General features: G+C 38.1%; 4 protein-coding genes across 5 annotated transcripts; 3 read left to right on the top strand and 1 right to left on the bottom strand.

Annotated features, from left to right (window-relative positions):
• Positions 1–246: 246 nt before the first annotated feature.
• Positions 247–1,278, bottom strand: LOC149388066 (uncharacterized). The gene has a single exon (XM_089622350.1). It carries the CDS (start codon positions 1,276–1,278, stop codon positions 247–249), a length of 1,032 nt encoding a protein of 343 aa, XP_089478476.1.
• A 7,771-nt stretch (positions 1,279–9,049) lies between these two features.
• RIN4 (RPM1 interacting protein 4) lies at positions 9,050–11,963 on the top strand. 2 transcript variants are annotated; one of them, XM_089624367.1, is made up of 4 exons: positions 9,050–9,373; positions 10,037–10,579; positions 10,941–11,126; positions 11,670–11,963. In XM_089624367.1, the coding sequence occupies exons 1-4, from the start codon at positions 9,368–9,370 to the stop codon at positions 11,697–11,699; spliced, it is 765 nt and encodes a 254-aa protein (XP_089480493.1). In that variant the 5' UTR covers positions 9,050–9,367; the 3' UTR covers positions 11,700–11,963. The 2 variants fall into 2 exon arrangements, with proteins under 2 accessions (XP_089480493.1, XP_089480492.1); XM_089624366.1 differs by having other exon boundaries at positions 9,051–9,373; positions 10,034–10,579.
• A 3,346-nt stretch (positions 11,964–15,309) lies between these two features.
• On the top strand, positions 15,310–17,537 carry CDC45 (cell division cycle 45). The gene has a single exon (XM_089624769.1). The coding sequence runs from the start codon at positions 15,540–15,542 to the stop codon at positions 17,325–17,327; it is 1,788 nt and encodes a 595-aa protein (XP_089480895.1). The 5' UTR covers positions 15,310–15,539; the 3' UTR covers positions 17,328–17,537.
• Positions 17,538–20,658: 3,121 nt separating this feature from the next.
• Positions 20,659–23,183, top strand: LOC149388063 (RING/U-box superfamily protein). The gene is made up of 5 exons (XM_089624214.1): positions 20,659–20,828; positions 21,325–21,589; positions 21,689–21,743; positions 22,087–22,199; positions 22,829–23,183. Exons 2-5 carry the CDS (start codon positions 21,344–21,346, stop codon positions 23,057–23,059), a joined length of 645 nt encoding a protein of 214 aa, XP_089480340.1. The 5' UTR covers positions 20,659–20,828; positions 21,325–21,343; the 3' UTR covers positions 23,060–23,183.
• The last annotated feature ends 2,933 nt before the right edge of the window (positions 23,184–26,116 follow it).

The following is a 26,116-nucleotide window of genomic DNA, read 5'->3' as shown; positions in this document are numbered from 1 at the left end:
CCTGTCTCCCTCCAACGCTCACGCGTATAGCTTGCGTCCCCTGACGGAGTCGCCTGTTGCTGGTCCGCCCATGATGGTCGTCACGATGTCAAGCGGGGTGGCTGCTGCCTTTCCCCGATCATTGTTGCGATCGGAGGTGACCCTCGTGCCTTCGAGTTGTCGCTGATCAGCGGCTTGGGGTCGCCGGCTGGACGAGGCTCCTTTGGCCGCCACCATCTGTAGGACAAATTCTTTAAGCTGACCTCCCTAGATGAGGTCTTCGATCTGCTTTCTCAACTGGATACACTCGGACGTGACGTGCCCATGATCCTTGTGAAAATCACAACACTTGCTCCTGTTGCGTTGGGTGGGGTGAATCTTCATCGGTGCTGGTTCGGTGAACTTGTCTCCGTGGAGACTTAGAATTATTTCTGGCGTGGTCGACAGCGGGGTGAAGCCTGCATCCTTCCGGAAGCGATCGACCAGCCTCGGCCTCGTGTCGCGGGGCGGGCGGACGCCGGTGATCGCGGTCGGGTGTCCCCGATTTCTTTTTCTCTGCGCATCTTCGCCCTCGCGGTCTTCTTCGTCCCTTCTCCGGGTGCTTCGTTCTGACGCCTTCCGGCCTTCGAGGTACTCCTCGACCGAGATGTGTTCGGCCGTCCGCGTCATGAGCTCGGTCATGGTCGTCGGTCTCTTGCCAACGAGCGACTTTAGGAATTTTCTCATCTTGAGCCCGTCGATTAGGGCGATGATTGCGTCATTGTCGGTGTAATCGCTCACTTTGTTTGCCTCCTCCGTGAACCTGCTCAGGTACCTTTGGAGGGACTCGCCGTTCCTTTGCTTGATCGACCACAGGTACGACTTCTCTTTTTTTTGTACCAGCGAGCTTGCGAAACGGGTGATGAAACGTTCCTTTAACTCCTCGAACGATCTTATCGCTCCTTTGGTCAGCTTTTGGTACCATTCGAATGCCGGACCTGTGAGGGTAAGGCAGAACGCCCGGCACATGGCGGCCGGGGTTTGCCTCCGGATCTGCATGGTCGTCTGGTACTGCACCAAGTGAAAGACGGGGTCATTGCTTTCGTCATAAATGAGGGTCGGGGGGAACCGGAGATCGCCGACAACCTCCTCTGTGAGTAAGTGGGCGGCGAGGGGCGAGGTTGTGCCTTCGACCATGTTGCGTATCGAGGGGTTCGAATTCTGCGTCGCCCGGAGCTCCCGTATCTCCCTTTGTAGCCCTTGTACAAGATTCATCAACTCCGTGTCGGGGGCCGGTAGCGCCGCTGCAGGGGGTGGCATGACCACCCGCCCAGCGTCCCTGGCTGCCTGGTTTGCTTACACGTCCTGGCGAGGGAGTGTGTTTTCCAGGGGGGCTCCTACGGTGTTGGCAGACTCTGCCCTCCTCGGGGGAGATAGGCGTCGTGAGATCTCTCATTGGCGGTTGAGGTGGTGCCTGAGATCTTCATTCCTACCTGCCTGCCCTACAGCGTTGACGCGGCGGGGCGGGTGGAACCTGCGCGAGTCTCCGCTGTCCGCCAATTCTTCCCCGCCACCGAGACGAGCGAAGGCCGACCGTCGGGACGTGTCGGTGTGTGCGCGAGAGTCTTGGGGAAGCGGGTTTTCGTGAAGGCGCCTCGTCGGTATCTCGGGACGACGCGGCGCGCGCTGGGCGCGTCCGCGGTCCGCTCCCCGGGAGCTGGGGTCCGGGGTGTCCTCGCTCTCGTCTGGCCCGGGGTCGCGCCCTTCACGTTCTGGCGGGGTCTCCAACTGCTCCCCTCCCCCGAAGATTCCTTCCAGGGCGGGCTCGTACCCCCCGATCATCTTCCAAGCGCGTCATCCGCGCGTCCCTCTCATCTTGGACGAGGTCGGAGGTCACGCTCGCCTGGGGGGCGTTGTGAGCCCGGTTTTGGCGGGCCTGGACTTGAGCCCGAGTGTTCATTGTGACACTGCCCGCGGGGCGGGGGGCTGCGTTTTCGGAGACGGTCACGCGGTTGGCCATCTCGAGAGAAGGGTTTCGGACCACGTCCTTCGGTACCTAAGGTGGTGAACCTTCAAAGTCATGGAGGAAAGATTTGCCGGTGGAATCTCGCAGTTGTTGCTTGAAAGACCCCCTCCTTCAAGCGCCAAAATGTTAATTCCTGGAAATGGATCAACACGAAAACCGGTCCGCGGTTCGGTCTAGGGCTGGACCCTATGACTGCGCGGTGGTCGAACGGAGAAGTTGCCCCAACACCTGTACCTCCGCCGTGCCGGAAAAGGATTTCCGACGACTCGTCACCTGAGAAAAGAGAAGAGAGTGAGCTAAAGGACTGCGGAGGGGTTTCCTCCGGCGGGCACTCCGACGCTCAACATTAGTCTAGGTGTCGTGCTTTGAGTTCTAGAGAGAGAAGTTGAGGTTTTGTAAGTGTGAGCCAAACTTACCTCCAAAAGGGAAAAATTGGGGTATTTATAGGATTTTGAATGTGAAAAGTTATGGAAACTTTACCGCAGGGATCCTCTGGTTTTGTGAGCTTTACCGGAGGGATCTTCCGGTTTTGTGAGTTCTACCGGAGGGATCCTCCGGTTTTGTGCGCTTTACCGGAGGGATCCTCTGGTTTTGTGAGCTTTACCAGAGGGATCCTCTGGTTTTGTGAGCTTTACCGGAGGGATCTTCCGGTTTTGTGAGTTTTACCAGAGGTGTCCTCTGGTTTTGTGGGTACTATTGGAGGGATTGGCCCTTGGCAGGGCTGGGTTGCCTTCACAATTTTTGGGTTGGACTTCCTCTTGGAGGTTGAACCTGGCCTGGAGGTCGAGCTCGCCTGGAGGTCGAGCCTGTTAGGAGGTCGAGCTCGCCTGGAGGTCGAGCCTGCTTGGAGGTCGAGCTCGCTTGGAGGTCAAGCTCGCCTGGAGGTCGATCCTGCTTGGAGGTCCGGCTCGCCTGGAGGTCGATCCTGCCTGGAGGTCGAGCTCGCCTGGAGGTCGAGCCTGCCTGGAGGTCGAGCTCGCCTGGAGGTCGAGCCTGCCTTGAGGTCGAGCTCACCTGGAGGTCGAGCCTGTTTGGAGGTCGAGCCTGGAGATCGAGCCTGGCTGGAGGTCTAGCTCGCCTGGAGGTCGATCCTGCCTGTAGGTCGAGCTCGCCTGGAGGTCGAGCCTGCTTGGAGGTCGATCCTGGTTGGAGGTCTAGCTCGCCTGGAGGTCGATCCTGCCTGGAGGTCGAGCCCGCCTGGAGGTTGAGTCTGCCTGGAGGTCAAGCTCGCCTGGACGCCAGGATGGGAGGTCCCCTTAGTGGTGAGCTCGACTTGTCTTAATCCCGGGCTCTACTCTTTGGGCCGGGGTCGCCATGCATCATTGGTTGAGTTGGGCCTTGATGTTTTTTTTTTATGGGGAAAAATTCCACACAACATTTTTTTTTTTCAACGCTCCCAAGAAACTATTGTAGATTTCTTCACTACCCAACTTGTCTTTTTTTTTTTTTGGTTTTGTTTTTTCTATTTTTAACGGAACAACCCAACTTGTTTCAAAAGTCTAAATATCTGCAAGTGACTTTTAGACTAATGTCTTTATATCATGACATAATTTCTGTTAGAAAGGTCGTGCACGTGTTTTTAAAATTTGGCTGACATAAACATTAGCCAAGGCCTCTTTTTTTTGTGGGGTGGGGGGTCAAAATAGCACCTACTTTAACATATGTATATATTTTGTATGGAATTATTTGCATGACTTGGTTTATTTCTCCTTGATATCTCAAAGGTCAAACTAGCTGTTTAACCAACGATAAAGGGGGGACTTAAAAAAAAAAATAAAAAAGACAGTGGGAAATCATAATGAAATGGAAATCCAGATATTAATCAGCACTTATTAAAAGGAAAACCTTCACATTAATATATTTTTTTTAAGTAATTTATTTTACTTCGCATCGCATGTGTATTATTTGCTTCAAAAATGCATATGAAAAACAAGTTAAAAAAATGAAATAAAAGGTCATTGAAAAAAAAATCAATGGGCCAAGAATTGAAAATTCTATATTCTAATGAAAAATATAGAAAACTCTATTGGATTTAATGTTATTCAATGTTTTCATGACGGGTTATTTAAGGACGCCGTAGATTTGTAGCCAAAACTAAACTATAAATTTGAGATTTAGCCAATGTTTGCAAACGTTTAGGAAAATAGCCAATGATAATTATGTTTGACTTAAATATCATTATATTAAACATATTATAATTAACAAAACAAATGTAAATAATTTAAAAATTTGACAGTTGATGTATCAATGGTGAACTCCGATAGAATTCTACAGTAGTAGAAATTTTTTTTTTTCATCCAACACAATGAGTCTATTTTTGAAGCTCTCATCGCCACGAATCCGTAGGATTTGGAATCACTCAATTTCGAGTTCATATGAGGAAGATGTAGATTTTTTAAGTTTTGATGAGAAAAAAAAAACTGTATAAGAGAAAAAGTGACAAATCACTGTAGCAAAAAAAAAAAATTATTAAATGGTTTATTCAAGTATCTACTCATCTGTTTGACTATTTTTTAATAATTTTCCAAACGTAGACTATATCCCCCGGCAAGACGTTTAGATTATATGATCTAATAAGTTGCAAATTTCGTTATTTAATGAACTTAATTTGCTAATTTTACGGCATATATAAACGTTACAAAGCTGACCAAACAAGATGTAAAATGCAGTTTCCTACTTCCTCCTGTCATTAGATTTTCGTATACGCACACAAATTTGCATCATATATTCTTCATAATTTAAATCTTAATTCCAAACTGAAGATCAAAGCCCCCACAAAAAAAAAAAAAAAAGTAAAGGGCAGTGTATATTTATGGCCATTTTCAAACTTGAAATTACAAAATAGCCACCGTTTAGATAATTATTATTTATTAGCCACACAACATTATTTCCTATCAGATATAGACTGAATTACCATTTAATTTAAATTTCGTCCAGCGCATTAATTCATAATGAAAAAACGAAAATAAAGATAAAAAAAATTAATGATGCGATTAATAAGGCATAATTAATGGTACACGTAACCAATTACACAATTTAAAAAAGAAAACAAAAACATATAAGCCATTCAACACATTAAAATCGCAGAAAAAAAGCTCTTGGAGAAGATAAAGGCCACGAATCAATGATAATTAACAATAATTAATTCTGAACAAAACCAAAAAAAATATTGACGAAAAGAGATAAACAAAGCTTATTAACAAAAATTAACGATTATTTACTGTGAAGAACATATAATCTTGAGACCAGTACGTTATTAACGATTATTATTGATTATTAACTGTTATATATTACTAATTATTACTGCGAAAATTTGAAGAAAAACATAAAAATGAAACGTGTCCTTTGTATAACGGTTTTTTTTTTTTAAGTTTATTTTGAAATCATAAAATCCAGATCCTATAATTAAGGAATTTAAAGAATAATGATATTTTCTTAATACGAAAATCAATTTTATTAATTAACTAATAAGGGTATATTCGGTACAAAATAAGTGGTTTCACTCGCCACATCATCAATTTGGCTAATTATCAATTATTAACTAAACGTTGGTTATAATAAAATTAATATGTTTTAAGTGGTTTAGTTGTTAACGATTCTAAAAAAAAAAAAAGTAAATAAATAAAAGAAGTGATGTGTATATGTGCTACAAACAAGGACATTCCTTTGACTTTATATGAGAACCAATAACTCTTAAGGGTATGTTTGTTTCTTCATTTGAAAACTGTTTTTGATTTTTTTAACTTGAACAGTTTTATGAATTGAATTGACTGTTTATTTGATGAATATCAGAATACAACTAAAAACGTTTTCAAACTATTTCCTATTTTAATGAAGAAAATCAGAAAACAATTTGTAGGTGTTTTTTTAATTTTTTCACTCAATTTTTTTAACTTTTTTTTTCTTTTTTTTTAATATATCCTCTTGACATTTCCTTCTCTCCTATCAACATCATTTCATATCCTCGCTTTTGATTATCGAATTTGTTTTCGTTCCCTGGAAAACTTAAGTTTTACAATTATGGTAAACTTTAAACAATCGGAACTCCGTTTTACAAACTATTAATTGGTCGTGATCCTCTCGTCGAACACATGAGTTTTCACTATTTTTTAGTCAACATTAGATATCAAAATTTGATATTTGTTGTATTGACTACAAAGACAAACGGTGTTTTCCGATGAACTTGTGAACAATAATTATTACTAAAAATACGATCATTATATTCGCAGCAAAGACTTTCAATTAGTATATATCTCGACGCCTAATTCTTATGTAAATTATTACACTACAATTACAAAAAAATTGAACAAAAAAAACTAAAATTCTTACAAAACAATTATTTGAAAATAACTGCAAAATAATTTTAGACTACAACTATATAAAAACAAAAACAGAAAACAAAAACAGTTTGAGTGAACCACCAAACATGCCCTAAATATCCCCGTAAATAAATGATCAAGTGCGAAACACATAAGTGTACAAGTCATATCTATATGGACAGACAACTAGGCTAATGGCGCTCCAAATTAAGTTTGAGATCGAACATATATCAAGTGCCATGATTTTTCTTAGCTTTAAATATAGATAAAATAATATCTTATTTATGAACAAGTAAATAGTTACAATTAAAGTTTAAAATCATTTTAACATTTATATATATAATTAAAGTATTTTTTAAACGGTTTTTTGTCCATGACTGTTCGATATGCTCTCAAATTTGCATCGGATTATAGTTGGAGGCAACAACAAGGTCCGTATGAATAGTCTTATAAATTCAACAAGACTGGTTTGATTAATTTAGTTTATTGTGCCTTTATTTGAGTTAGCTTTATCCGATGTTGTGAGTTAATCTTGAATGTAAATTTTCTTCTTCTTAAAAAAAATCAATTCCAAACATTTACCATGTCATGTGATTTTCCAAATATATTATCAATTTTCTCTAATTTTATTTGGGTTTTTTTTTCTCTCTCTTTCTCTTTTGCATCAATTTAACGTTGATTCATTGAAGACCAATCTAGAAAACAACTTTACAAGACAACAATATTCAATAAAAGTATAAACTTAAATGCGGGTAGGCACAAAATGTTTCTACAGAAGCAGACAAAACAAGGAGTCTCATTCACCGCAAGTGGACGGGCCAAGCCATGAAACAATTATACAATTACTATTGTATCCTTTTCGAAATAATTTATCATCGAGGTAATAAAATATGGATCCTTAAAAATATTAGACAGCCGATCAATAAAAATATATTATGTTAGGCAAGCCGCCCTTAACAGTGACGGCGTTATAATGACGTAAGCGTGGTGTACAACGAAAGCTCAATAGATCAACGGTGACGGACAATTAATTAACCCTTCTCAACGGTCAATTAAGACGGAGAGAGAGTGAAAGCCTTAAGAAGCAACTAAAAACGTTCTTGGAAATGGCATTCAAGTTTCAACCAATCGATTTTCATTATAGAATCTAGACCAAAAACAATAATCGAGAGATGTATTACACTAAAATCCTTCTTGACGACATAAATCACATCGACACCCTTTTAAGTTTTTTTTATTCCAATTCTTAGTTGAATTTAAGATAATTTTTTTTACAGAAACATTTGGTAAAGATTACGATTAAATACTTTCCGTATTCACAAAGCTTTGAGGTCCCATATGAGTGATTGAAAATCCGAGTGAGAACAGGCTATGCCAATTGCCAAACATCAATTGTAATATTGCATGGTTTAACAAAACCTAAAAGGATAAATATTAGGGTATATTAGATATAGCTTTATTTACATTGGTTTGTTATTTAGTTAATTTTTAATAAATTTTTGATAAATTATAAATTATTATTTACATGTTCAAAAAATTTAACTGCAACAATAGAAAAGAAATAAAATTACGTATAAATACGTTAAATTTGTGACTATCTGATATTTATTGAAGATTGGCTAAACAACAATTTTGAAAGTTTAGGTGAGTTAATTTCCTAAAGGAAAAATGATATGAAATAGTCAATTCAAACTATGACTTTTGCAAAATAGCCATAGTTTCATTAGGTATAACAAAATAGCCAATTGAGAGTACTACGACTTTTAATCCTGCCTCGATTAATTTTAATTCAGCTTTCATAAAGCTTACATCTGTCTTTATAGTTCGTTGAAATTAAATTTAATCCAGTCTAGATTAATTTTACTTTGGCTAGTTTATTTATAGTTGACAAACTATGGCTATTTTGCAAAAACTTAAATTCTATTTGGCTATATAGCCGTTTGATTTTTTTTTTTTAAGTATTATGATTAAAGTGTTCATAACATAGTTTATAAGAAAGATATACTCTTTTTAAGGATAAGAAAAATGTTTTATTTTGTTAGGTCAGTTATCAATCACTGTAACAGCGATTGCTCGAACAAGTAAACTACAACTTTCCACGTAATTTAAATTTCACTATTTTTATTTTGCTAAATAAATTTCAGTCTGTTAACAATGTTCTATTCTTCATCCCACAATAAACAATTCTACCTACAATTTTTTCTTCAAAAGGAAATATCTATGTTTTGGAAACTAAGTACAATAATGGCTAAAGTAAAAGAAACAACGGTCCAGCCAGTAATTATATATTTATCTTCGTAAATATTTTAAAAGTATTTCATCGTTGACAAAAAAAAAAAAAAGAAAAAGAGAGAATGGCTAAATCATTAAAAAAAAATTGAAACTTTTGATTAAGTTTAAAAGTAAACTAATGTGTAGATGCCACTTGTTTGCTACATAGTAAAAATATAAAAAAAAAAAAAATCGACAGCAATTTATAAGATTGAAAACATTTTTTAAATTATCCGTATTTAAAAGAATTTGATTAAATATATCCTAAGCCAATTTACAATAAATTCTGCAATTATTATTTTTTTTACTATTTTTATTCAACCCAAGCCAAATCCTTGGGGACTAATTATGCATATTTAAATCTGATAAAAAAAAATTATGCATATTTAGTATTTGCTAGAGTGAGTGTGACACAAGCTTTTCCTGTAAATAAAATTAAAACTTAGGGGTGTCAATGATATTAGAGATAGTTAAGGGTGTCGGTATAACAGAGCATAATCAGAGACTTTTTTACAGAGAGAATTTGAGAGAAGAAAGGTCAAAGCTTACCGGTGGCTACAGTCAATGGTTGATAAACCCCTCTCTCTCTCTCTCTCTCTCTCTCTCTCTCTCTCTCTCTACAGTTCGCCCAATCCCTCTGATAAAATTCTGTCTCGCTCCATCTCTCTCTCTCGTGAATCGTTGAAAAAAAGCAAACTTTCTTTGAATTTGATCACACAATAACTGAAGTTTTGTCGAAGAAATATCTCTGTGCTGCAACCTTATTAGTAACTCCAAATTTGGTGGAACAGATATGGCAGTAAGTTTTTTTTTTTTTTTTTTTGAATTTCTGTTGATCTCTGCCTGTTAAATGTGGACTTTTTTTTTTTTTTTTTTTTACTTTCCTGGTTGGTTCTCGAGAAAAATCAACGAGAAGAAGAAGAAGAAGCCAGATAGAGAAAGATGCTTATTGTATTTTAATTTTTTTTAATTTATGTATTAGGTTATTTTGCATTTTGTTCTACTCGGTTTGGGTTTTTGAGCAACTAAAAAATATATAAAAAAAAACCGCGTGTAAAATTCCTATCACTACTACCACTACAAGAATCTAGAATTTCTAGTGTCATTGATTGAATTGTCTTTCTTGATCTGGATTTTTTTTTTCCTATTTTTGGAGTTTTAGGTTTTCTTTATCAATCAAGTAATTTATTTTCCCTTGAAAATCAATCCATTGATTCGTTAACGAAGCGACATACAATTTACAAGTAAACCAGTTACTGATTAGAATTGGTGTTTCCATTAAACTAATTTGGAAGTATATAAGTTGATAAAACCGAAGGAATATGGAAATGTTTCATTAGGTGGTTGTTATTCTGACCTAATCATGTGGCCATTCATCTCAATTCATTCAGATGACAATGCCAAGCATTTGAACATTCATTCATTCATTTTTTTTTCCTTCTCCGTTTGAAATTCTCAGCAGCAGAATCAACGGTCACATGTGCCGAAATTCGGGAACTGGGAGAACGAAGAGAACGTCCCATACACGGCCTACTTCGACAAGGCCCGAAAGGGCCGTACTACGGGCGGGAAAATGATAAACCCGAACGACCCAGAAGAGAATCCCGAAATGCAAAAAATCGACCGCCAATCCTCGGCCGACATGTCTCTCTCCAAGGGCAAACCCGACGGCGTGGTCGTGGTCAAGCCAACCCCGGCCCCGGCCCTCGAGAGCCAAAGGAGCAGAGAGGAGATCGTCGACCCTCCGAAGCAGTTTGCGAACTCTCCGGCGAGCAGCCACGGAAACGCCCGGCGAGGCAGCGGTGGCAGCGGCGGAGAGGGACAGAGGAGAGCTCAGAGGCCGAGCCTGGGGTCGGAGAACAGCGTCGAGAAATCGCCTCTGCACCGCCACGCCAGGCCTGCTGTCGGGAGGGATTCCCCGTCTTGGGAAGGCAAGGGCTCGGGCCACGAAGCCAGCCACGGAACTCCCCAGAGGTCCAGGTTGAGACCCCGCGGGGACGAAACGGTAAATTTCTCTTCCTCCGCCATATATATTTTTTTTTTTTCTTTCGAAAAACTTGTTCATGTCAATGTGTGTACAAATTCTTGTAGTAATGATCATTAGAGGCTTAAAAACAAGTGAATCATATCATAGATCATAGATACGAAGAATATGTATATTATCATTTGAAAATTGCGATGTTTTCCGGCGGAGAGAACAAGCCTTTCGAAAGCTTGTAATATCTTGTGTTTTTTGCTGCTAGTGGTGGTGAAGGAACCGAACTTTTTTAAAAAAAATTGATTTTTCTTTGTACACTATTAAGTATTTGGCGTGACTAAATTTTGATATCTTGTGAATGTGCTTTCGGATATTGGTGACATGGCAGCCCGATCACGGAGCGGCGGTCCCGAAATTCGGGGAGTGGGATGAGACGAACCCGGCATCGGCGGACGGGTTCACTCACATCTTCAACAAAGTTCGCGAAGAGAGACAGGTCGGCGCCGGCAGAGTCGGCACTCCCGAGCCTTCCTACCCAAACAAGCGCAAGCCCGCCTCCGGCGACTCTGTCAAGGTAACTTCCGTTCCTTTTTTTTTTTTTTTTTTTCTTTTTTCTTTTTTTAACGTTGCGGTAAAGGGAAAATTGACAGCAATAATACTAATTGTTTGTCAGTTACCAAAAATCAACCAAAACTCAAATATTGTCAGATTGAATACCAATTCGATCACGAACTGATTGATTCTGTGATACATTTGGTCATGAACTGATTGATGCGTCAATATTTGGGTTTTGATTGATTTTTGATAAGTGACAACAATTGATATTATTGTTGTCAGTTTCCCAAAAAAAAAAAAAAACCCCACAAACTAGGCCACTTAAAACGCTGAATTTATAATCTAGTCACAGTTAAAGACGCGGCCTTGTTAATCAGATAGTATGTTCTTAGCATTTTCTTATGTTAATTTTGGTAAATGGTGGAAGTTGGCTAATTCACTAAAATAAATGAAACGTTGGTTTAAAATTAAGTTCGAAATTCACTAGATAGCTAGGACGCCCACAAAGAGAATGATAAGGGGGTAAATATTTTATTTTTTTCTTCTTCTTTCCTTTTTTCAGGGCTGTTGCTTTGGTCTTTTCAAGAAGTAGTGGATTTCTTTTCTCTTTATTGAATTTTTCTTGGTGTGTGACAATATTACACAACCTTATGTTTTGTATATATATACATATAATATTGTTGTGGCCTACTGGAGAAGTACAGAAAAAGAAATGGAGTAATTTCTTCGAAGTCCATATTCAGTCACTCCGCCCGAGTGTGTTTTGCTTTTCAAGTTTTTGTATTCGTAATCATATTCATATCAGATTTGAAACCTTTTTGTCCAGTTTTCTTTTTTCTTCTTCTTCGTGATATTAGCTGATTTTACTTTGCTGGATCGTGTAGTGTTGTTATTTCGATTTGATTATAACCCATGAATAAAAAAAATTATTGACGAAAGCTTCAGTTCTCAGCTGCTTTTGGTATTAAACTGGACCTGCACTTCATTTATTAAACATAGACATCAAATCTTTTTTTTTTTACTCGCTAATTGGATTCAAATTAAGGTATATTCCTTTTAGTAGATCGCTGAGTTTGTTGTTCTTCTCATTATAGTCGACCTAAAATCAATAGCATTTCGTCGGAATACATAATGTATATGACAAATAATAATAATGTAAATATTTAAGAAACTCAAGTGGCACACTGATACTAATGTTTGAAGTTGTTCTATTTGGAGAGAGTAATATTCATTTTAAACAACATGAGTGGTAAACATTATGAGATTTTTTTTTTTTAGCTATGCCGGATAGTGACAAGCAACCCTAAATATTTAATGAGCGTTTACAACAATATCAATGTTTATAATACTTTATATGATATTGTTAGTATTGTTATCGAATATCCGCCTACTAAACGATATACATTTCAATATTTCAATTTTCTTTAAAATATCTATCACCAAACAGTTTCTCCATTAAATTTAACATTGGTAAACATGTCAACACCGGTAATTAATTCCTTAATTTTGAACGGCTCGATTTATTATTATTTTTTTTTAAAGTACTTTACATATTTTAATTTAAATTCTTTTAATGAGTTGGATATGATTCTTCTCTATCTTATATTAACGTTTTACCACGGTTGATTGCACCAACAAATAAAAAGTTTTTGAAAATTAACAATAAGATTAGTAAGTACATGTTAATATTTTAACTAGAATTGCAATTCATATATGAAAAATCTATTTAAATTACATCAAAAGATATGTAGAATTAGAATAGGATACCCTTAGATGGGACAATAGGGACCGATTCATTGTCTCGGTGTGCGATTGCGAAGGGATTGATTCACTTGACAACCCCTCCACTTTTTTAATTTTTATCCTAATCACAGACTTATTCTTGTATGATACTCAATCATGATGATACTTCAAAATTGGTAAAGTCGGTACACAATGTGTAATCAAAATCTACTATTACAATCACGAATTCCGTTTCCGGTAGGGAAAATAACACATTTATACCATGTGTTTTAGTGAAATGTCGAGTTTAACCCTCGGTTTTCAAAAATGTCGAGTTCATACCCTCTGTTTAACTAAAATGACGAGATTATACCCAGAAATGAATAATAGCGTCACAAATCTCCATTTCATTGATATTAACTCTTATATAAGAAAAACCAAATCAAATCTAAATCAGTGCCCTAACTTCCAAATTCTAAATTTTGAAATAAAAATAGCCTTAAATTGAAATTAAATAATAAAACTCATACCTCCTAATAAATGACTTCATTCCGTGTTCGAATTGTAACTCTAAATCCTGCATACTCTGTTCGAATATGCGATTTTGATGACTATCAACTATCGATGTTTACCCCTTTGCCTCTTTCTGTGTTCTTCACGATTAAGAGACTGTTGTTTATTTTTTAGTTTTTAAATAAATTACATATATGACGCGAATGAATAAAGATAATTGGTGTTTATATATAAATATTATAGTCAACGTCAATTAAAAGTCAATAAAAAGAATATTTGTGACACTGTTGTCTATTTCAGGGTATAATTTCGTCATTTTAGTTAAACAGAGGGTATGAACTCGACATTTTTTAAAACCGAGGGTTAAACTCGACATTTCACTAAAACACAGGGTATAAATGTGTTATTTTCCCTTTCCGGTAGTGCATAACTTCTAAGAACACCATGATATTGTTTGTTATTAGTTTGCCTAATATAAAAAGCGTTTCGGGAGTAAAAAAAATGACATAACATAGCGCCATCGCTAAACATATTTTCCAAGAAACTTTGAGAAAATATTATAAATGACATAACATAGCGCAATCTAAAAGCTCCCATCTTCTTGACTCCTTTGAGGCAATTCTTTTTATTAATTACGACTAACTCAGTCAAAATTATTTCAATGAACTCCACCTTAAAATCACCTCCACTACGAATGTCAAGTTGGCCTATTGCCCTATTTTAATGATTATAGAGGGTGTTCTATGTTAAAACTTACAAGGAAAAATATGAAAAGTACCCATCGTGTTTAATCGAAATGTGAGATTTATCCATTCGATTTATAAAAATATAAAACATATTCATTCAGTTTAATATAAATGACATATACTTCCCCTAAAAAATATAATATTACAAATATTACTTTTTCGTTTATTTAAAATAATAATAATAATTTGAACTCCCCAAATTACCTTTGAATAAATATTTATTTACTATTTTATTAAAAAAAAATTAAAATCTCTCTTTCATAAAAAAAATCCTTAACTTTTTATAAATAAATTTTTTAATTTAATTTTTTTGTATATAGAATAGAAAATAAAAAATTATTTCATTAATGGTATTTTGGGGAGTTCAAATTATTATTTTGTAAAAAATAAACGAAAATGGTGATATTTGTAATATAACATTTTTTTAGGGGAGGTATATGTCATTTATATTAAACTGAAAGAATATGTATGATATTTGTATAAATCGAAAAGATAGATCTCGCATTTCGATTAAACCCGAGAATAGTCTTGATATTTGATATTAGCATCGTTTGGCATAGCTTTGTTTTTAAAAAAAACGCTTTTTTTTTTAAAACTGACATGTGTTTGGTAAGCCGTTTATAAAACAGTTGTTGCTGGTAACAAAAGCTGATTTTGCGTTTGGTAAAATAAATATATTATAGTAAAAAGACCAAAATAGACATAAAATAAATATTTAACAATGCTATGGATAATCACGTGAGGATATCAAAGTAATTTTATATCAAATACAAAAAAACGCTTTTTCTAAAAGCTAAGATTCGTAGCTTTTATGACTCATGTACAATTTTTAAAATCGTTTTTGAAATTTTTTCTAAAAACTGTTTTACCAAACAGTAAGATTGCAGTTTGGTTTTTGCCAACAGCAAAAACAGGCTTAAAAAACTGTGCCAAACTTGCCCATTATGTTTTAAGTTTAAATTAAAATCGCAAAGTAGTAACGTCTAACATTATCTGGATTAAAATATGTATTAAAAATGTTACACCGTGGGCCGACTACACTGGATTGCCCCCTTTCGATTCTTTTCAGCGCCAAAATTTTCGCGGTCGCTTTAAAATATTCAAAAATTTCACGAAAAAGAAAAGCAAAATAGAAAATTCAAACCCAAACCTTGTCTCTCTATCTCAGATCTCTAACATTCATTTTCTCCCTCTCTCTCTTTCTCTCTCTGAAAATCTCTCTGAACTTTGCGCACAATCTCAGGTACTTCAAAATTCAAACCCTAATTCTTCCATTTTCAATTTCCTCAATCTAAGCCAAAGCCCAACAATTTTTCAACGATGTATTCAGATATGTAACGAGAAGTGTCCGAATTGAGATTGCTAATTATTTTCCTCTTCTCAATTTTCCGAGAAAGACGAACGTTACCATATCAGTTTGGTCGGAAATTAGGTATCGGAGTTGAGAAGCCATGAGAGAGAAGAGCGTGGAGTCTTTCTACGCGAGGCTTCGCGAGTCCGCGACGGCTTCGTCTCAGTCTCCTCTGCTGATTTTCCCTTCGACCTCTGACGCTGACTCGCTCTGCGCTCTGAAGATAGTCTTCAACGTCCTCGAATCCGATTCAGTCAGGTACGCCTGTTACCCCGTGTCCTCGTTCCGGGAGATCCACAAGTACGCCGGCTCGGACTTGTCTTCCTCGTCGGACAAGCCAGTCTCGATCCTCCTCATCAATTGGGGCTGCCATCGAGATTTGAGGAAGGCGCTCGATTTAGGCCCGTCGGCTCGTGTCTTCGTGGTCGATAGTCACCGTCCGATTCACCTCCGCAACCTCAGCGAGCACAACGACCGCGTGATCGTGCTCTACACGCTCGACGACGAGCGCCAGGCTGATTTAGCCTACGATTTCGACGTCTCGGCGCTGGCCAGCGCGAGCGAATTGGTGAGCGACGACGAGATCGACGGGGAATCGGATAGCGATGAAGAAAGCAACAGCGACAGCGAGAGCGATGGCGAGGAAGGCGGGTCCGGGTCGAGGAAGAAGAGGAAAGTCTCCCCCGAAGACGAGGAAGACCCGGTGAAGCTTTTCGGGAAGCTGAGGAAGGAGTACTATAGGATGGGCACTTTTCACGGGAAGCCCTCCGGGTGTTTGATGTATGAACTCTGTCACTGCCTGAGGAAAAACACGAACGAGCTTCTCTGGATGGCTTGCGTTTCGCTGACCGATCAGTTCGTCCACGAGCGCTTGACCGACGAGAGGTACCACGCTGGAGTAATGGAGCTCGAACAGCACATCAACAGCTCGGGAAACTTGGAAGCGGTGACCTCGGTGACACTCAAAGACGGGACAAAAGTCCGCGCCCCGAATTCTTCGAGGATCACCTACGAGGACGAGCCGAGACTTATGCTCCTCCAAGAGTGGAATTTGTTCGACTCGATGCTGTGCTCGTCGTACATCGCGACGAAGATGAAGACATGGAGCGACAACGGGATGAAGAAGCTCAAGCTCTTGCTCGCCCGGATGGGCTTCGCTCTGATTGACTGCCAGCAGAAGTTCCAGTACATGAACCTCGAGGTGAAGAGGAAGATGAAAGACGAGTTCGAGCGGTTCTTGCCCGAGTACGGCCTCACCGACTTCTACTACAGAAGCTTCATGAGGCTCCACGGGTACAGCTCGAGGGTCTCTGCCGCGGACGTGGTCTACGGAGTCACAGCGCTCCTCGAGTCCTTTGCGAAGTCCGACGGCTCGTGCGCGTTGAAGCAGTTCGGCGTGGCCTTCGACGCTCTCTCGCTCTGCAACCTCGACAAGCTTAAGACGGGGATGCAACAGGCGATCCGGGTCCAGCGGTCGATCCTCAGGCAGGGAAGCTCGGCGATCACGAAGAGCGGTTGCATAAGGAGCGGAAGGAAGTTCAGGTGGGTCAAGCTCGAGGACTCGGCGGACACGAAGCTCCTCGGATACCCTCAAGCACTAACCAAGTTCTGCTATTTTTTAATGGACGCGCTACGAGAGAAAGGTGCGAGGATGAAGCCCATGCTCTGCGCTTGCCTCGCCCAAGATCCCGAGAAAGTGTTGATCGTCGGAGTCTGTGGGAAGCCACGGCTCGGGGCACTCCAAGGGAACGCCTTTGGGGCCGCATTTAGAAACGCCGCCGGAGAGATCGGGGCCGAGTTCTTCCACGAGCTCTTCGAGTCTTCATGGATCGTCTTGGACTCCGCTGCGGTTAATTCCTTCATGGTCAGGCTGACAGAGAAGCTCTGATGTGGTATGTTCTTAACAATTGTGGCTTGTCTGAGATATTTCAATAAATGAAAATCATATTTGTTCATTTGAATGAGAGCAAAAAAAAAAAATTAGCTTTTTTTTTTCTTTTCCTTAAAACATTATTTGTGTTGTATCATGATCATTTTAGACGCAAATCAAGTTAGCTTACCCTGTTTAATTTATAATAGAGTAATTTTACTTTGATTATTTGTTGTTCTTGTATTTGAGCGTTTGAAGTCTTTGGATTCAACTCCAAGTGCTGTATGATGTTTATGAATCGCTCATCTGAACTCATTGATTAGCTGTTTTGATCAAGCAGCTTAATTGCGGTATCAGTTTCCTATAAGGTTGAAGTAAGATTCGATTAACACAGCCAGGTTCTTTTTGCCTCTCTCTCGCTCATCTGAACAAATTTTCAAGTGGTAACTCTGAAAAAAAGAGAAGTAAAAATAAACTGATTAAAAAAATGTAAAATTAAATGAAGAAATTTAATCCCAAGTCCCAAATAGTTATGTTCTCGTATTCAAATTTCAAATAGAGTGTACACATAATTGACTCAGTTGTTATGACTTATGACGTGATTAAATTTAATTACAGAAGATTTAATTTTGTTGTCAATACTTTTCCTGTTCTTTTATTAATCCATTTGGTTCAGTCTCAAGTCAACTCGTCATTTCTCAACCAACAATGCCGCAGGTTTTTGTAGGCAATACTAACTTGAAGTAAACAATGGAGCTATCGACTACATCTATATATCAGAGGAGCTACGGAAACAAAGAAAACGACTCGTACATAGTTATCATTCTTATCTTTTTCAATTGTTGGTTGGCACTAACACTCTCGACTATATCAATTTATGGTTTCCGAGATAAAATATTTATACATCAAATTATGGATTACGAGACTGTTTTTCAAAATATTTTCTTGTGGTTTACTTACAATAAAAATATGTACATCTAAAGTTCTAAACTAATTTGGTAACGTAAGATTAAATATTATTCAATGCCACATATATAAAAAAAAAAAAAAAAAAAAAAAAAAATTTGTGAAGAGTCAAGAGATGAATTTTACCTACGATCGGTCGCGTGAGCCCAAAATTATGAATTTTACCCATAATATTTTAATTTGAGCCCAAAATGATATGCAATGCACGATTAACTAAATAACTAAACTCAATACCCATTTACCAGGTTTACGACCTCAGGTACATAATTTTTCCGATTATGATTGATGACTAACAATTTATCACGATTATGATTGATGAGGCTTACAAATTTTTCCGTATAAGTTTATACGGTTTCCTAAGCAAATCGGGTAGCTAAACTAGTACGAAATAACTAAACTCAATACCCATTTACCAGGTTTACAACCTCAGGTACATAATTTTCGAGTTAGGTGTACTCGTTAATGCGTTTGGTACAATTAGGAGCAGCCAATCAATGGGGTTATCATCCGGGTTGATAAAATTGAGATGGATCTCAGGGCTTACTTTGTATGTTCAATGGTAGTTTAGATTTAATTTGACATAATAGAGAGACGATTTTTTTTATTATTCTGCCATGTTCATCATATTTTTTAAAATTCATTTCACATGTTCTAGTATTGCAACCCCGAGATGGATCATGCATATTATCCGGTCCCAAACCCATTTCCATAATTAAATAACGTATTCAAGTGCATATTTATAATTTAAACCATATTCGAATACCAAAATATATATGCTCGGTCATAGGTACACCCTTTTCCATACAAATTTAGCTAAAATTGTATGCCACTTGATATGTGGTCTAGGAAAAAGGAGATGCCATCGACCAAACTAAAAGCACAGATTGCACCAAGAAAGTAAGACGGAATCAAAATCTTCGCCCACCTATACTCCCTCGCCAATGTAATACCCGACATCACATATCATTATAACAAATTTATAAATAACTAAGTAGTCAATCTTTAGTAAATTTCAAGTATATTGTCAATATGGCAGAGACGAAGTCGGAGAAGCTCATCAAAGAGGTTGATTCGAAAAAAAAAAAAAAAAAAAAAAAAAAACCTAAATGGGCTAATTTGTAAATTTTCAAGATAAAATTATAAAAAAAATTTAAATGGGCAAAAAATGTAAAATATATATATATATATATATATATTTTTTTTTTTTACGGGGGACTTGAGTCCCCACTCGGCATACTGTAGCTCCGTCCCTGAACCATGATGATGTGAGATTGTTTAGATGTTTTTAGCATTCTATTTATACCATTGGAGTCTAAGTATTTTTTAGCCTTGTTAATAAAATCTTGTGAATATATACTTAAAAACTTGAGTTTTCATATTACTTATATAGGGGGGACCACCTGACATGTGAATTTCACCATCTCTCACATTAGCGGATCAACGACCGTTGATGAAAATATTTAGAGTATTATAAAAGGCCTCCATATAGATAAAGCCGAGTCTTCATCTTCTGTAAACATTATTTCAATAATCTTTACCTATGTCAACCACCTGTAAGTTTGTAATTTACCATAGGTAAATTCCATTGTTAATTTAATTTGTTACCCTTTTATTTAGTTAAATAAAAAACTCATAACAAAAAAAAAAGTTTTAAATAAAAGGGAAAGTACACATATATATCTTGTATTTTAAATGAAATGTGGAACTTTTGGTTTTAAAAAATGACGAGTTTTGTACCGTCCGTTTATTTAAAATGATAAAATTATACCGTAAAATAAATAAATGCGATACAAATATTTTTTTTTGCTGATTTTTCATTTTTCATTAATGTTAACTCTAAATTTATATGTAAACCTCATTTTTTCCCTTATTCATTCGCACGTTATAGTCTCATGTGTAATTTATTTAAAAATAAAAAATAACCTCCAATCCCTAGTTTTGAAATCGAACTAAATCTAAATAGACTAATAAAATCCATACCTCTCAAACTACGAATTGAATTCCTAGATTTCACGATTGAATCAATGATTTTGAAGATTTTTAAATGTCGATTTTTATCATTCTCTTTGTCTGTGTTATCCATGATATTTCAAATTTCAAAGATCGTTAATTTTTTTTTTTTTACAATAAATTACATATAATGCTATAATGCGAATGAATAAGTATAAATGAGGTTCACATATAAATATCAAGGTCAACATTAATGATTGACAAATCACTGTGGTATAATTTCGTCATTTTAATTAAACACATCATACAAACTTGACATTTTTCAAAATTAAAAGTTAAACCAGACATTTATATATATGTCATTTTTCTCAAATAAAAACCCCTTACGCGGTCGGCACGTGCGAAACAATTTGACACGAGCGCCGAAGAGATTCCTTAGACTGTCTTTCTGTTCTTTTAAAAAGTTCTTACAATTATCTTCGTTCTCGTCTCTGCCTGTAAGTCTTATTAGGGTCCAATTTAAGGAATTTCCGTTTGATTTTCTCTGTTGATCATCACAACTTTGGAGAATCCGCATCAGAACCTTGGAATCTCGTTGTAAAAGTGAGAATTTTTTTAATTTCTTTTTCATAAAATTTATGTTAATAATCACCCGTATTTTGTAGGTTTTGAAAATCGAATTAGTGATTTCTGTTGGATTTTATTTGTCGATTGATCGTTTCCTAGGGTTTAAATTTGCGTCGTTTGCCTTCCACGTTCGTTTTCCCTCTTTTTCGTTATTAATCCTTTTTGAAATTTGAATTTTTTTATACACGAACATCGCTTTTTGAAAGAATAGGCAGTGGGTTTAACCTATTCTTGTGATTCGCCTATTTTCATGTCTGATCGGTCAATGTTAGCTCTTGATTTAGGTTTTTCAGTTGGTATGTTGGTCCAAGCCACATTGTTTAAACTTGAAGCTGTATCCGAGGGATCGGACATAGATTTTTTATTTTTATTTTTATCCATATTCACTTTTTGAAGTTTGAACTTCTCTTGCACTTTAATAGCGTCTTTATATCTCATATGGCTCTGTTTTTTTTTTTTTTTTGAGTTACAGTAATAATCCGGTACTAGCAATGAGCTCGAACAGAGGTTCTTCACGAGGGAGTCGCCGAAGGAAATCGACACTGAACTTAGACCTGAATACCGTGCCGCCCGGTGATAATCGAGATCACGAAGGATCTTCTAATCAAGTGGGTACTTGGAACCAGCGAGCGAGGTGTCAAGGTAGCACGGAAACCCCTGCGACTACGACTACGATCGATGTTGAGGCAATTGATGATGATGATGTTATGGAATCTTCACGTACGGCCTTTGTCGCGGTGTGTCTCGCTGAACTTTATGTGGTCAATTTCCATGTGTCATTTTCGTTGTTAAATTATTGTTATGACCTATGTTGTTCTGCTTCGGTATCGTGTTAGGCAGCAAAAAACAATAGAAGGAACCGTGGGAGAATTGTAGTTGATGTAGAATCCGGTTAGTCCTCATCGCTCTCCCTACTATTAGTTTGTTTGTTTCTGTTACGTGTTGTGATTCAAAAAGTTATTATTGTCACCGCCGATATGTTTTATTTTTTTATCAATTAATGTAATTTCATAGTCCTGCGTGGACCCGAAGATGCTCTTGAAAAGTCTTGTACTTTGATGGACTTAGTTGTTTGTTTATACTTCATATATTATGTCAATGCTTGTGGGGTGGTATCGATCTTTCTGAAGTTCCGACCTTTTGATGTTCAACTACGGGGGTTCAACTTTCAGCTCGTGTAGATAGCTTACGTTTATTTTTTCTCTTTCTTTGCTTGTCTTTCTTATCATTTCAGAAGAATGTCATGTGGGTGCTAATAACCATCCGAAGCGTAGAAGAGTGGCACAGAACCAGAACATTATCAATTGTGAATTTTACATAAATTTGGAAAGCGGTGGAAACTCCAAGGTAACACAAAGATTTTTATTTTTTTTTTGTCTTCCTTTGAAACAGAATCATGTTTGTCCTATTTTCCGATGGGGTTTTAACATAAATTTGTTCTCCATTACTCGTCAAGCTTGAATAATGATAGGTTTTATATGTGTCGGTCTTTCAACCTGATCTATTGCAGATTGTGCTATTCCTTCTAGGTGCACCTAGTCTCAATATATTAATTTTTTTTTTCTGCCCAGAGCTCTTTAAACCAACTCTTAGAGCCTTACAGCACAATGGCTTACCCTATATTGATTCGATTTAAATGAAACCCTTTGAATAAGCTTGCATAATTAATATATTATATATATATATATATTTTTTTTTTTTTATAACCGTGGTGTCCGGGTGAGACCCGACTAATATCCACGAGGCCTTGGCATTATCGACCGGGAGACTACCCCAGTGGCCCCAATTGTTGCGTCCAGGGGAAATCGAACCGGGGATGTGCAAGATCCCAAGAATCGCCCTTACCACTAGACCAACCCCTTGGGGTTATATATATATATATATATATATATATATATATATATATATATATATATATATTAAAAAATCCGTTTAAATCGAGCTGAGACTCACTTCCTCCTACTTTCCATGTACAGAAGAAGGATCCTGTTGTGCAACCGCCACCGCCGCCAAAGGAGCTAACTTTTAGCTGTCCGATTTGTATGGGACCGATGGTTGACGAAATGTCAACGAAATGTGGTCATATTTTCTGCAAGGCCTGCATAAAGACTGTGATCTCGGCCCAGGGTAAATGCCCAACCTGTCGGAAAAGAGTCACCGCCAAAGAACTCATCCGGGTATTCCTTCCGGCAACTAGTTGCCTGTAGCCGATCGTGTTTAAGTTAATTCCATAACAGACTTTCTTCCGATCTTAATCCTACTTTGTGCAAGTATATGCAGCTCAGTTCTACGGAGAAGAACTGTTTTTTATTTAGCATTTCTTTTTCTTTCCCTTTCCCTTTTTAAATATTTCCAATAGCGTTTGTCTTCTACTTTGTATACTGATAATTGTCTTTTAGGAGAATTAGCTATAATTGAACTAATAAATTACCTCCAGTGAAGAATAGATAGAGAATTACAAAATAAGTGGGTTGGTAAGAGAGAAACAAATTAGCAAACCGCAGACATGATTATTTTATAAAGGCCAACTTTTCATGGTAAACTACTCAGCAGCCATTATTTAAAGCCTCGTGTAGAGGCGTAAAAAGCTCCCTCGAGGCTCATTATTCGTAGCATATTACATAGTGCCATATAACCAAGTCTCCATTATAGATCAAGGAGACTGACTAGTAGCATTACCTACCTTGACATCTTTAACTTTGGGATCCTTAACTTTGCCTTTATCAGTGTTGACCTTGTTGTCGCTGCCTTTATTATCACCATAACCTCCTCCAGGAGAGTCACCTTTCCCATCACCATCGTCACCGTATTGGTCCCGGGTAGGGATGTGATCATTTCCGTCCCTTCCATCGCCATGGCCATTGGAAGGACTCTGATCATTGTCGCTTCCGCGATCATGACCATAATCACCTCTATCACCATAATCACTTCGAGGAGAATTTCGATCCTTGTCATCGCCTCTGTCACCGTAACGGCTTCGAGGAGGGTTACGATAGTTATAACTGTCACCTCCATCATCGTAACCACTTCTAGGAGGGTAGTTATCGCCCTTGTCACCGTGATCGCCCCGACGAGGGTTTTGATTTTTGTCGTCGCCTCTGTCACCATAACGGCCTCGAGGAGTGTCACGATAGTTGCCATCACCTCCATCATTGTAACCACCCCTACGAGGGTAATTATCGTCCTTGTCACCGTGTTCGCCCCGACGATGATTGTGATAATTGTCGTCGCCTTTGTCGCCATAACCGTCTTGAGGAGGGTTACGATAATTACCGTCATCACCTCCATCATTGTAACCACCCTTAGGAGGGTAATTATCGCCCTTGTCACCGTGATGGCCCCGATGATGATTGTGATCATTGTCGTCGCCTCTGTCGCCATAACCACCTCGAGGAGGGTTACGATAGTTACCGTCACCTCCATCATTGTAACCACCCCTAGGAGGGTAATTATCGCCCTTGTCACCGTGATGGCCCCGATGATGATTGTGATCATTGTCGTCGCCTCTGTCACCATAACCACCTCGAGGAGGGTTACGATAGTTATCGTCATCACATCCATCATTGTAACCACCCCTAGGAGGGTAATTATCGCCCTTGTCACCGTGATGGCCCTGATGATGATTGTGATCATTGTCGTCGCCTTTGTCGCCATAATCGCCCCGAGGAGGGTTACAATAGTTACTGTCACCTCCATCATTGTAACCACCCCTAGGAGGGTAATCATTGCCTTCATCACCGTGATCACCCCGACGAGGGTTTCGATCATTGTCGTCGCCTCTGCCACCATAATCGCCTTGAGGAGGGTTACGATAGTTATTATCGCCTCCGCCATCGTAACCACCCCTAGGAGGGAAATTATCGCCCTTGTCACCATAACCGCCCCACTGATGGTTTCGATCATTGTCGTCGCCTTTGTCGCCATAACCGCCTCGATGAGGGTAGCGATCGCCGTCGTTGTTGCCTCCATCACCATAACTTTTGTCATAACCTCCGTCATGACCTTTGTCGCGGTGACCATCGCGATTTCCATTCCTCAAGCCGCCGCCGTTGCCGAGCGAGCCTCTTTCCAAGCCCCAGCCTCCGATCAAGGGGATGAGGCCCAAGAGGCTTCCGAGGCCACCGCCCGACCAACCCCCCGATGGAAACCCGAACGTCATTGTGTTTAACGGATCATCTTTTCCGACCCAATCATCCTTTAAGTGCCCGTCTCTTCCTCCCTCAGCTCTCAACAGCACTGCCACGTAAAGGACCGCTATGAGCAACGCTTTTGTGATCTTCTCCATTGGAAAATACCTATGATGGAATGCTTGGGGATTTGCACCTACTTATAATGGAGAGTAGTTTTGAGTGAACAGCCCGTTTTGGCAACAGTATTAACTGAGTTATGCATGGAATGCTTGTTATGTATGGGAAGATTGATAGATTTGATGGTAGTGTTAGGTGGTTCTGATGGGATTTCTGAAGCAAAATTAGTAACTTATTTTTATTGGATTTCTATGGGGAAATGGATTAGATGAACTCACACGTTAAAGTGATTCTACAAACTTTACTATATCCGCTTATTGCTCTGATGACTTGAACTTGACAGAATAAGTGTGTTCTAGCTTTGAGATGATCATTGTTTGAGGTAGGAGATTAGTCATAGTCTATGGTTTAAAAATCAAGAAATTGGAAGGAGTGTTCTACACATATTTCCATGGTTGGATGTTTTTGACGTTCAGAAACCCTATACTTGTAGGAAATTAGACAAAAATACGAGACGTCACAGTAACGTAAAAACCTATAAAGATCCTTAAAAGCACCACCACTGTATTCTGCTCGATCTGGAATATTCATGACTACAAGAACGCAACATTCTTTATCTTAAAATTAATTGAGTCTTCATTAATAGATATCTGCGAAATATCATTTGAATTTCTTGAGTTTTAAATAAAATGATCTCTCTTACAAAAGTTGGTATCTTTATATTCTGTGTTTTAAAGGCCGATCACAAACCTCGTTTGCATATCATGTAGAATTAACCTAATGTTTATCAATGGTCAATTTTATCTCTTAACCAACATTTTAATTAATGTTTTTCGTGTTAATAACAAAAAAAAAAATAGTATAATAATATTGCATCACTTCGTATAGAGAATGAGGATTCAAATTGATTAAGAATAAGTTAAATCAATATGATAATATATACTTTTATAACTTTCGCTTTGGTGAATCAACAAAGAAAAGTAAATAAACATGCTGATTAATGATTTTTTTTTTTTT

Source organism: Urtica dioica, chromosome 8 (assembly GCF_054948205.1).
Source record: "Urtica dioica subsp. dioica isolate 48M chromosome 8, U.dioica_male_clone48M_v1_H2, whole genome shotgun sequence".
NCBI classification, from domain to species: Eukaryota; Viridiplantae; Streptophyta; class Magnoliopsida; order Rosales; family Urticaceae; genus Urtica; species Urtica dioica.
This window is presented reverse-complemented; position numbering and strand designations above follow the sequence as displayed.

What these genes read in the sequence shown, in the direction of transcription:
- RIN4 (XM_089624366.1), top strand. An exon ending in GACCCCGCGGGGACGAAACG is followed by an intron (nt 10,580 to 10,940) that starts GTAAATTTCTCT and finishes GTGACATGGCAG; the next exon opens with CCCGATCACGGAGCGGCGGT. An exon ending in CCTCCGGCGACTCTGTCAAG is followed by an intron (nt 11,127 to 11,669) that starts GTAACTTCCGTT and finishes TCCTTTTTTCAG; the next exon opens with GGCTGTTGCTTTGGTCTTTT.
- CDC45 (XM_089624769.1), top strand. Translation starts at nt 15,540, where the DNA reads ATGAGAGAGAAGAGCGTGGAGTCTTTCTACGCGAGGCTTCGCGAGTCC.
- LOC149388063 (XM_089624214.1), top strand. Translation starts at nt 21,344, where the DNA reads ATGAGCTCGAACAGAGGTTCTTCACGAGGGAGTCGCCGAAGGAAATCG. An exon ending in CACGTACGGCCTTTGTCGCG is followed by an intron (nt 21,590 to 21,688) that starts GTGTGTCTCGCT and finishes GTATCGTGTTAG; the next exon opens with GCAGCAAAAAACAATAGAAG. An exon ending in AAAGCGGTGGAAACTCCAAG is followed by an intron (nt 22,200 to 22,828) that starts GTAACACAAAGA and finishes TTCCATGTACAG; the next exon opens with AAGAAGGATCCTGTTGTGCA.
- LOC149388066 (XM_089622350.1), bottom strand. Translation starts at nt 1,278, where the DNA reads ATGCCACCCCCTGCAGCGGCGCTACCGGCCCCCGACACGGAGTTGATG.